The sequence below is a fragment of the Ascaphus truei genome, chromosome 5 (genome assembly GCF_040206685.1).
Source record: "Ascaphus truei isolate aAscTru1 chromosome 5, aAscTru1.hap1, whole genome shotgun sequence".
Lineage (NCBI taxonomy): Eukaryota > Metazoa > Chordata > Amphibia > Anura > Ascaphidae > Ascaphus > Ascaphus truei.
This window is the reverse complement of record NC_134487.1, coordinates 33009756-33022080: the sequence shown is the minus strand read 5'-3', so window position 1 is coordinate 33022080 and position 12325 is coordinate 33009756. Positions and strand designations below refer to the sequence as shown.

Genomic DNA, 12325 nt, shown 5'->3' with positions numbered 1-12325 from the left:
TTAGTGAAAGAATAATTTATAATAGCCATACTGTGAAAATAATGCATTTCTGTCAGCAATATAATTAAAAATCCGTGCTGCGTCAAATAATTTTTGGGGTTGATACATAGCAACTTAATTCTGCACTAACACTATTAAGAGTCCTGTTAGGGTTACACCAAGTTGAACTTGGAAGGGACATTTGACTTTCTCCTTTATTGGGGGGCACACAGAAATATTGTTTTTTTTTATATACCAATAATATCTGTATACCTAGCGCAATTCATTTCTGTGCGCTAAAAGAAAATCTCTGACTCTCTCAAAAAATCCATTTAGCATCCGAACTTTTGTGGATTTCAAAAACGAGAACTTATGTTGTGTCATTGCATAATTTTACAAATCTTAACTTTCCTTTATCCATGTCTCATGCCAGGTGACCAAAACATTGGTACTTGATTGAAAAAATAAGTGTTATAGCTTATGGCTTTAGATCATGTACAGTAAAAACTTGGTAAATAAGCATGCTTGTGAACTACCATTAACAGATTAAGCTGACTGCTGCATTTATCTGACATATTTGGGGTAAAATGTAACGGACTCTATAGCTTATTGTGTATGTTCTCAATAGAAATTAAAATAGGATATTTGAGGTGATGGAGAAAAAGTTTATTATCAAGATTCGGGTAAAATCTATGTCAACCATGTAATTATTTGTATCTTTTTTTTTTTGTAAATGAAACCAGTACTGACGAAGAAGGGAATTGTTATACAGTATTTTTAAAGTTTGTTTGCAACTAAATCTATGGAGAACTCCCCTTATGGGCAATAAAAATATATCAGAATTGAAGCAAACAAGGGTGGGACACTGTAACTAAATTAAATCTGATTACATGCTTTCCTACAAGATGAGGGATGAATTTTCTTGTTATAATAAATTAATATTTTTAGTAGGGACATCAAGTCCATAGGTGTTATTCATGAAACTGTAATAGTGCCGATCAGAGCACTGTCGCACAGAAACTCCCGTTGATGTTAAATTAAATTCCCTGAAGTCAATGGAGGTTTCCCTTTCATCACCCCATAACTTATTTCCATTCAAGTATTGGGATTAACTGATGTCTAGTGTGTTGCTTTCTAAATTTAAATGTAATTTACTAACCAATATATATCAATTACAGTCTTTTAAAAGCATTGTACAGTACTTACTCGAAAATAGGAGCTTCATCATTTACATTTTGAAGATTAATTGTAATTAAGCCTGTACAGGACATTGGGTTTTCTTTTATATTTATCACCTTGATGGAGATCACAAATTTCTACAATTCAGTAGGAACAAAAAATAAATGCGTAAAATTAGGACAACATTGATTTATGCTGTATACGTTTCTGTGTAATTCTGTATATTATAATGGTAAGTCTATGATGCAAAATATTACATTGTCTGTACATATTTAAGGTCGAGACAAGAAATTTTCATGTGGAATCTTAATCCCAAGAACAGAACAAATGACATGGAGTCAGATGAAAGGAACGGAGATTTCACCAACCCCAAATGGAAAGGGTTCTTTACCGTAAAGACAGTGAAAATGTGGAATGTACTACCCAGGGAAACTGATGGCAGATACAGTAGATATCTTTAAGTAAAGGTTAGACATGTTTAAAAACAGGAAAGATATACAGAGATATGTCAGGTAAATTAAAAATAGGAAGATTGTTCATCCAGGGAATCTGATTGCTGGTACTTTAGTCAAGAGATATAACTCATATGAGACATTTTTAAATGTTTTAGCTGGGGGTTTGTCTGCTTTCCAATGGATCAAAATAACTATAAATCCAGGAGTAGTGTCTCAAACAATTAAATGAAACATAGGTTGAAGGAAATACTGTATATCTTTTTTCAACTTCATGTATTTATAATGAAGTACATGTACTTAAAAATAAAATCTTCAACATTACACGTGAATTCCTGCAAATACTATATATGTGTACAGTTAACTGATAAAGAGCCCAGTCCCAGACAATCAACATTTATTGTAGGTAGTATTTTTGGTAAAAAGATGAAAATATTGTTCATTGGGTTCAAATAAGAACACACTTGCCAGACATATTTGGCCAGATCCACAAAGCTCAGTTACTGTAAGTCAGGGCTCATTAAAGAACATTGCCTAAATCAAGAACAGACTGTACAGTATGTTCCCTCTGATTAGTATGTCTCCTCAAAACTAACTTAATGCAAAAGCAGCAACCTTTCTATACCTCATTAGAATTATTGCAACACAATGTTTATTATGTTATCTTCCAATAAGATGATGTTATGACTGTTTTGGCATTACTCCAATGCGGACCCTACAATTGATCTTTAACTCAAGTTGAGAATGAGTAGGGAAGGAATTGACACCGGGAAAAGAACGCTATGTTAGTTAACTCCTGCCTAACTGTGCTAATTCACCAATCCAGACCCTGTAAAAGCCCTATTTTTTGGCCTGGATATGAGTAACGCCAAGTTTAGTTATGACCTAAATAACATCATGTTACGTTCCCACGTTAACCTTAGGTCACCTTTGTGAATATACAATACTATATTATGATAATACCTCACTTGCATATCATTATCCTTAACGCCCGTTATAGTTAACGCTATGCTTATTACAGTACAAAATATAAATGAACATTACATTGTTGCCTTTTGAAGATACGTAGTTAGACTTAATGTGACATTATTTAAGGTTAACATCATGTTAAGTCTGCTAAGGGCATCCTGGATCTGGACTATTATGTTTACTTGGACTTCAAATTAGTGTCAGCTCCAATTTCAACAATAGTCTGCAGATAATTTAATTGTACAAATGTAGGATTACATTAAAAGTTCAGAGGAGCTGCCTAACAAATACAAGAAATACTGATGCTCAAGTGTATGCAGTGCTGCAGTGTAAAGGAACCTTGAGAAACGCATGTGACTCACTAAAATCGCCCGGTGTTAATCATCACTGATTGTTTGTAATAATTAATATTATAATTTTTTAATGAATACATTCTTCCCTGTGTATACCGTACAGTGGAATTTTTGATATTATAAAATTGAACAATGGTTAGAGCCTTCACTGAAGTGAGCACCTCTTATTTCCTATGCAATTATTTTGTTGAGGGCCAAGAATCAACGGGTCAATGGTAAGGATTCTCACTATATCCAGTACAAGGATTTAGCCTTCATTATCAGAAACATTACCCTGTCTCATTTATATTTATCACAGTGCAACTCTAACATTTAAATACTTAAAGTGTCACCTTATTATTGTACCTCGTCTGCTTGTCAAGCCAGGTATGAGATCCTAATTATAATAGATTTTCACAGCAGTTCTCTTTACTGATCACAAGCATTGTGAAGAGAACGAAAGTTGTAATCCATTGACCCCTTTCCTAATCCCAATTTCACAATGTAGGCATTACAATTGATCTACATTACTGTAAATCCTCACTGCCAGATCACTACACTGCCCCCTTTCTTAATTGGCAATTTGACGAGCAGAAAAATAGTCTGATCTCATCATTTGTGTGCAACACAAAAAAATGTACACTTATTATGCTATGTTACTAATTCATCATCTGTCAGGCAGAAGGATCTGAAAACATTTGATTACCTTAATATTAAGGAAGAGCAAACAAGATTTGCCTTTATTTTCCTTCTCCCTTGTCAGTAGAGATGTGCAAACTTTTCACAAAAGCTTTAAGGAGTCCATGTTTAAATTTATTAGAAGCAAACAGTTACATACTGTGAGTGCTCATTTGCATGTCATTACCCAGAATCACTGGCTGCAGTGAAATGTATGCTAAGAGATATCGGGGAAGGCAGGGTTAAAGATTTGTCTGGACATGTGAATTTGCTCACAAGTGGTATTTTTGTTTGCTGTACACAAAATGCTGCAAACTCTGCAACATTTGCCATTACAATTTTTTTTTTAAACAATTGCGAGAAATGTTAATGTTTTAAAAATGTTTTTGTAGGGGGTACCTTTGTTCATGTGCTATAATTTTGTAATGCAATTAACGAACAATTTGAAAACATTTAGTTAACAGAAAATTGACAAGTTCACACACCTAGTTTTCATTGTAAATTAAATACATGAAAATCTTCAACTTTCCAAGGGAAGTCATTGTTATTATCTCAAGCTGGCTCTGTAGCCGACTGTACAAATAAATACTTTAATATAGATGTAGCGGGGTACCCCCTGGCTACTATTCTACCCAATGGGATGGCAGTAAACCCTGGTACTAACAGGCTGCCAGTAGTTGATATGGGGTTTTCCCCTTCACCTTTGGTACTGCACTTGAGTGACAGCATGGGGTGGTACATCCTGTTGTAGCTGGGACAACGGGGTGCCCGCCATCTGGCTGTACTTGGGGGCAGGACCGCCCAAAAGTTAGAAGGTTGTTCCTTTCCCTGAGGAAGGAAAGTCACATGACTAGGAGTCTGAGATTGGGGCCTACCCATGTGCTCTTCCCTACAGAAAGGAGTGAGTGTGAACCTATACCTCTGCCTCCGCTAGGGAGATGGGGAAGAACTAGGATGGCTGCAGGTGCCCTTGGCCTGTAGTGGCGGTCCAGGGACCATCGTCAGTGAGTACTGACTGACTGAATCCAGCAGAAGACTGCTGAGTACCTGTTACTGCTGAAGTGTTGTAATAAACCGTTACTGTTTGCAATATGCCTCCGGCCTGGTGTGTGATCTAACTGGGGGGAGAAGTACAATTCTACCATGGGAGTTCATCTCCATTTCCCTGGAGCCTACGGCAGATGGAGGCACTGCACTGCTAAGTATTATGTAGGGTATGAACCCCAGAAGCCTGCTCCTGTGTCCCCAAGTCATCGCGGACGACTCAGCCCTCCTGTTGCCAGCAGGTATATGCACCATACACCCTGTAATGGCCCCTTCTCTGCGATTGGGTGGGGGAAACACCGTTACATAGAGATGGGCAAAATCAAGTGTGTGAAATCAAAACCTACAAGTACCTTACATTCCAAAGCCAAATCCAAAACCTTTAAGATTTTTAGAATCCAAACGAAATTCGCAAAATTATTTAGAACCAACACTAGAACATCTGGCCAAATGTCTATCTTGGGTGTGTTTCACCATTTCTCTTTTTTTTAGTGTTTTAAGTTTTAAATTGTATGTTTTATTTTTTTCCGAGTTGTTGTACACTTATTCTAAAGATAATTGCTGCTTTACTATTGTATTAGCATTTTTCTACTTAGTTTGAGTTTTACCATAACTTTGAATAATCCAAAACCGACCAGATCTAATATTGGCAAAACCAGAGGCCAATACAAAATACAAAAACATTTTGGAACCAAAACTACATCCGAAACTAAGACAATTTGTTTTTAAAACCGAAACATGAATGGTTATTGCAGATGGTAAAATTCCTTTGGTTACAGTACAGTACATGGATGGACATGTTACTTAGAACTTGTATTGTAAAATAACAGGGTATTAAATCCTTACCTTTGGGTCTAACTCATAATCCAGAGGTTTGTCAGTGGTAGAAATGATACCTGTATCTGGATTCAGTGTAAAGTAAGTGTCAGTTTCTGGAGAAGAGCTTGAAATTTCAAACTATTGAAATAAAGGACAAATAAGAGATTAAGAAAACATGAACATTATCTCATGATTTCTCTTTTTATATAACTTTTTTTATATTTCCATTTTTATTAAGTCAACTGAAATATTCAATTAATCAATAATATTCTCCTGACATTTAGCCATTTCAATTAGAAATCAAGAAACCATTTTTGATCATTGTTATGGATATGGGAAGGGATAAAAGAAGGGGGGGGAAAGCATGAGCGATTGTCTCTTCTCATACTGTAAAGTAATTACAGTATGAATGCATTGGATTTGATACAAATTGGTAGTTAAAAAAAATAATAGATATGACATATTATATATCATATCTTATAAAAATGTAGGAATGAACCCATAACGTTGTCAACTTGTTTGAGTTACCTATGATTTTCTACGATTTCTAAACATAACTTTTCTAGTGGTACCACTTCAACTTTTGAAATGTGTGCAATTTTGCATTTGGAGGATTCGGTTTCTTTGGGAGGATTGGGGGAGGGCAAGGAGTGGTACTAGGGGCAGTGAGGTAAATAGCTTTCAACTCCCAGCAGTATTAGGGTTTGTTAACTGACTCAAAATTAAAGTTAAATTGAAGGATACATGTGTGGATCAGATTCTGAATCACAGCTCATTATAATTACCATCCAAACTTTAATTTCATTACAAAATGTTTTTATTTAGTTTGGACACTTCCACAGCTTCAGCATCTGTTTGGGTAACTAGTCTCTACATCAAATACTATATTTAGGATGCCATTCAGTATTTTCTATTCAATAATTGAAAATAAATAGCTCTATCGATAAAATTATACATTTAAGCAGTATAAAATGTATCCCACTCAGAAATTGGAAGACTTTCCCATTTTATTTATTTGGCATAATGTTTGTGAATCTGTGAATGTCTTAAAGGGATGGTGGGCCTATTGTTGTGTTGTTTATCCCCTGTAAATAAAACTCAGTACAACGAAACATAGAGTTTCCTGCTTTGAATATGGGACAAAAGACCCTGCAACATGACGGAGGCATAACAATATATATATACATATATATATATATATATATATATATATGAACAAAGGGCAGTTGGCACACTGTAAACAGATAATCCACTGATGCTTATCCCATATATGCACATACACAAATAGATTTTACCAGATGGGGGTCCGGGAAAAAACGAGACAGCACACAGCCGGGAAATCCAGAAATATTGTATTCAATAGAAATACATGGCACTGCATCCATATATATATATATATGATTTTTTGACAATATAGCTATTTGAAAACTTACCTTCTGAGTGCTGTCTCTGCTTTGCCTTTCGTCTGGATGGTACCGTATTATTTACATATCATTAGGAGATGAGCACCAGGCCATTCTGGGTGGTCTATTGGGAGTGCTGTCTCTTTTATTTACTATATATATATATGCGTGTGTGTTTGTTTGTGTGTTTTTTACTTGACTTACTTGCACTTTGTCTCCTTCATCTGGATCTTTTGCCAAAACAGTGTAAACAGTTGACAATATAGAAAATGTTTCCGGAACGGTCAGAGCAATGCCTGTGAAGAAAACACTGTTTGTGAGACTAGAAATCATTACAAAGCCAGTTCACACCACTGGTGTGTTCATACAGTAGCAATAACTTATTGTACTATTACGCCATGAACTAACACATTGCTCAGTGTTTGCATCATTACACTGTACTCACCATTTCTGTACTTAAAAAATTTAGTACTTACACTATCTTCTATTGTAATATAGACATAGCGCAAGCTTCACTGTTCTTTATTAACGTGGTCTCTATGTTATCTGCTCTCCCTGAGATGTTCAGTTATTCATCTCTTCAAACGTAATTCCATTCACTTCTGTTTACTCAAAGTTGACATTTTATTTTTTACAATATTACGTTCTCACTTATTTCTTAGGGTCTTTGTAAATCGTTGTGTGTGCCGAGCACGCGCGTTCTACTGTATGTGAAACTTCTTTGTGTTTTGTCACTGAATTTGGGTATTGATTTTTAATAAAAAAACAGCACCCTCACAAATACAATTTCTGTGACAAAACAAGGGACAAAAGACAAAGAAGTTTCACTTAAAATGCGCATGCTCGGCACACACACACTTTGGGTCTCATTCAGAAAGCCTCGATAAGGCCCTTATCGACCAATATGGCTACTCGTATTCAGTCTGTATTTACAGGTTTATTCATGGGATGTGTTTGTTGATTTTTTGGGGAAGGCACATTGACTGATAATATATTAATCTGTACCACTTTAGGGTACAGATTAATACATTATTATGACATTATTTGGGAGGAATTTCTCGCTTGGTATTGCTGTTGCTTTTTTTCATTTCCGTTTATTATGTGGATGTGATTGTTTGTTTTTTCATGCTTAATGGTAATAAAATGTTTGCCATTGGTGTTCGTTTGTATATAATGTTGTATTATGTTAGCTAATGCGTTTTATGTTTATTTCAGATATTGTTAGAATTTCTATCTTTCTATTTTACTGTTTAAATTCATTAATGTTGTAGTAATTAATTGTTTTGATTGGTTAGTGTTACTATTCATTTTGAGTTGGTTTAGGAATTAATTGGTTTGATTGGTTAATGGTTTAATTAATTCATTGTTGATGTTGTTATTGCTTGTAATTATTGGATTAGCTGGCTACTGTTTTTATTTAGTGAAGTGTGGTTTTTTGGAGTTTACTTATGTTTTATTATTGTGTGTCTTGTGTATTAATGTATTGTAATTAGGGTGCCCATTGAGTGCTATAGAGGCTTATCATGCCCATATTATTATTATATGAGTATGATGTACCACTACACTACTCAATGGGTACAGTGTGGGTATAGTCAGTCAGGGGTGGGTGCTTAGGCCTCCCGGGTTTGTATCGAGTCAGGTGAGTTAACCCCATAATGGTTATAGCGGTTAGTAACCGCTAAGGGGATTAAGGGGTTAGGGGCCATTAGAATGTCTTTATTATGTACTGTATACTGTATATGCTTTCTTGCTACTGAGGACAGAGGGACCTGCTGTTGTGGTAAGTATAACTGTATTTATTTACTTTATTTTTGTATGCTAATGCAGTGTTTAATAATGGGCAAATAATCTATTATCCATATCTGGATAATAGTTATTTTGCCCATTACTGTACTGTATGGGTTTGGGTGCGGGGGGGGGTGTATTGATGTTTATTAAAATATTTATTAATATACATTTCTTTCATAGTGTAGATGTGCAGGGGGGCTCCGGAGCTGAACCACGTTGGTTTTATGTCCGGGGACCCCCTGCTTCCCGAGATACAGGCACCTTTATGGGGTGCCGGTATCCCTCTGCATTAAAATATCCTGCGTCACGTGACCGGGACATTTCCTTGCATAGGAGATACTGGCACCCCATAAAGGTGCCTGTATCTCGGAAGCAGGAGGTCCCTGGACCTGAAACCAACGCGGTTCAGCTCCGGAGACCCCCTGCACATGTACACTATGAAAGAAATGTATATTTAAATAAATAATTTTTGGACGACATTTCAGCTGGGAGAGGCAGCTCTCTCAGAGCCGCTCTCTCTGCCGTAGAAATGAATCGCCGGTTTAGGCCTTTTCAGAGGCTCGATGCTCTCGCTGGCAGCAACTCGCCCGTTTTGGGAATTTTGCTATCACAGGTAATCGAGCCTTTCTGAATACCGTGATAGCAACACCCAAAAAAACGTCATTTTAAATGCCCTGGCGATAATGTTTATCAACCCTCTCTGAATGAGGCCGTTTGTTTTCTAACGCTGTACTCACAAGAAACTCAGTACTAAAGCGCGTGTAGGAACCTAGGGAGGACACTCATCCCAGACATACCGAATGAAAACATACAGTATAGGGGAACGATGAGAAGGACCATCAAAGGGTGGGAAACATGAGCAGGAAAGCTGGCTGCCAGGGTGTTAATGTCTGTTTGCAATGTTTTGTTTTAAAAGAAAGGTTTTTAATTCCTTTCTGAATGGAAGTAAAGCTTCCAGATTTATAAAAGTAGCCGGGAGCTTATTACACAGTCTCAGGGTAGTTATTGAGAAAGCTCCCCCTCGAGCTTCATTGACCATACACCGAGGCTCAATCAGTTGAGGAACGATGGCAGATCTAAGGGCCCTATTGGGGATGTTACTAAGACAGTTCTGAAGGTAAGGGGATTTGGAAGTAACAGTTTATCACTATATTGAATAAGGCCCATTGTAAGGCTACTGCATGTATTTGCTACACAAGCAGCCAAACAATTTGCATTTACAATTTGTGTTGTTCACATATCTCATTCCTACAGTAACATCCAAATCTCAGTTTTATCTATATTTTGCAAATTGTGATTGAGCCCTAAATTCACTATAATATTGTTTAAATATTTTTTTTAAATAGTTCAAAATCAATATGAAATGTTTTTCAAAATTCGAATTACTGTACTGTACATGAAACAGATGGTTCATGATAACAATATAAATGTAACTGTGTGGACATAATGTCTGCATACGGTACATATTCATTAAATTTTTTATTAAAAAGTAAGCAAAACAATTTAGGCCTGAGGTACATCATAACTGTATGAGTACATTTTAAAGCCCTGTGTTATACAGTGTAGCAGAATATTGTGTACATTTTACTAACATACTGTATACATCTTCACCAACTCATTTGAAGAATATTCTCGTAGCTGCGAGAAGTGCATACAGTATCTGTGCGGAAAGAACACTTTTCACTCGAATATGCAGGTTTCCATATTCTGTAAGCCCTTCTCGCAGGTCCAAACGATTTCAGAAACGCTTTTTTATCAGCAGTTTTATTTTGGATCTGCAAATCCGAGCAGTATACCAATAATGGCTGAAACTTGCAGTATTTGTAAACTTGCTGAAATTCTAGTACAGTAGCTCTGTTAACGCAAAAAGGCAAAACCTTTTCAAATTCTGTGCAGTTTTTAGACGCCATAATCTGGGCTCAAAAGCCTACCTTCCTTTATCAAGTGTCGCCTTATGGTAAGTTATGTCCTGCACTAAGCAGAGAGCACAGACCACAATGTTGCACTTGAAAAGTCTCGGCCACACTCTCACATATTATGATATTATGGAGGGTATTGTGAGATTATTATAAAGAAAGGTCACTCAGAGTTTGTATAAGAAAAGGTTTATCATTTATTGTATCACAACAATATTCAGAAATATCAAAAATATCAAAAATATCAGAACAAGCTTCTTATAAGCTAATGGCTAGCAGTTACAGTATGTTATCAATCCATTCCTAACTATGCAGAGATTATAACTAGATATGCATTGTCAATACTCACAAACCAAAAGATATTACGATAGGTCAGCCAGTCCCAGCTCAAGTCTCATCTGTGTGACTTCACACCTAAGTTCGGTTCTCTGGTCTAACATGGAGTCGGGCAAACCTATTATAGAGTGCATTGTTTGCTGCGTACGTGTGTCACGTGTCATGTGTCCATGCTCTGTGGTTTGTGACGTATGATGTTTATGATTTAGGAATTACAGTTAGTGACGTATGATGTTTACGATCTAGGAATTACAGTTAGTGACATATGATATTTCATAAGTTACCGTTCAGACCGCGGCCTGTTTACCGGTGTTAGTTCCGCTTTTTAGGTCTATGTAACCTGTCCCAATATCCTGCCACTTCTGAGCAAAACAAGCTATTATTTCTAAGACAAGAAAGCCAGGATTTTAACAGTATACTCTAAGCTATACTAGGCCTTACAATGATACTATGTATATATGTACCTGTGACCTGTATTCATTATGCGTTATATGCCAGAAAATACCTGTAATCCATAACACAGCTGTGGAGTATATACAGTATTCTATCTATATTACCAATCAGATCAGACAAAGCCTATGAGACTTCCTCATTTTGGTCTCCCTACAATTGTAAGGAATACAACTCACTTATCCTGTCCACAATACGCTTATCCTGTCTCGATCTGGGCAATCGATTATTGACCCGGGCAACGACACTATATAATATGTCAAGTTGGATGTAGCACTAGGCCTTTTTGTCTTTTGTTCTCTACATGAAGTCACAATCCTAATAGAATTCCTTTTAACACAATAAATATAATGTGGTGGATTTGGGTTCTGAGCCTACATGGACTTTGTGTGTACGAGAATGCGTGTACGAGAATATCCCCCATGGACTTTGTTAAATATTATTTACTATGTTGGGTGTGTCTCACTGTCTGGAGATTAGGTTGTGCTTTTTATGATTGCCATTTTAGTGTCCATATGGTACAGCTTTGAAATTATGACTTGGAAATGAGTCTGAACATCATACAGTGTAAATTGGAGGTAACATTCCAGAAGGTTGTTCATATTAGTAAAATATTGAAAAACCAGTAGTTGCTTACCTGTGCCTATAGAAATGCCAGGATCACAAACTGGTGGCTCATCCACATTTGTTATTAAAACATTAACTTGATAGGAAGTGGTGTGAACTTTGTCGTTAGCATTAATAAATAGGGAGTAGGCTTTGTGATTATCAGGGTTGTCAAAATCCAAAGGTTGACGCAGAATGAGAGCACCAGTAGCTGAAATTGGAAAGCAAAATGTACTTTAGAACATCATGAAGCCATTAAAATTAAACAAATTCATTAAAATAATTAATGATAATACGTTTAAAGAAAAGATTGCTTCTTTACCAATATAAGCATCTTACTTGTTTTACTGAGAATAGGTCTAATGTTACTTTAG

At 36.2% G+C, this 12325-nt stretch overlaps 1 protein-coding gene across 2 annotated transcripts in view; it reads right to left on the bottom strand.

Annotated features, from left to right (window-relative positions):
• The window catches only part of LOC142494904 (cadherin-related family member 4-like), a 91380-nt gene that overhangs the window by 59155 nt on the left and 19900 nt on the right, over nucleotides 1-12325 (bottom strand). For both annotated transcript variants that reach the window (XM_075599583.1, XM_075599584.1), the window contains exons 8-11: nucleotides 11983-12162; nucleotides 7060-7151; nucleotides 5480-5590; nucleotides 1186-1295 (exon numbers count right to left, since the gene is read on the bottom strand). In XM_075599583.1, coding sequence (XP_075455698.1) covers nucleotides 1186-1295; nucleotides 5480-5590; nucleotides 7060-7151; nucleotides 11983-12162 — 493 coding nt within the window. The remainder of the gene's footprint in view (nucleotides 1-1185; nucleotides 1296-5479; nucleotides 5591-7059; nucleotides 7152-11982; nucleotides 12163-12325) is intronic.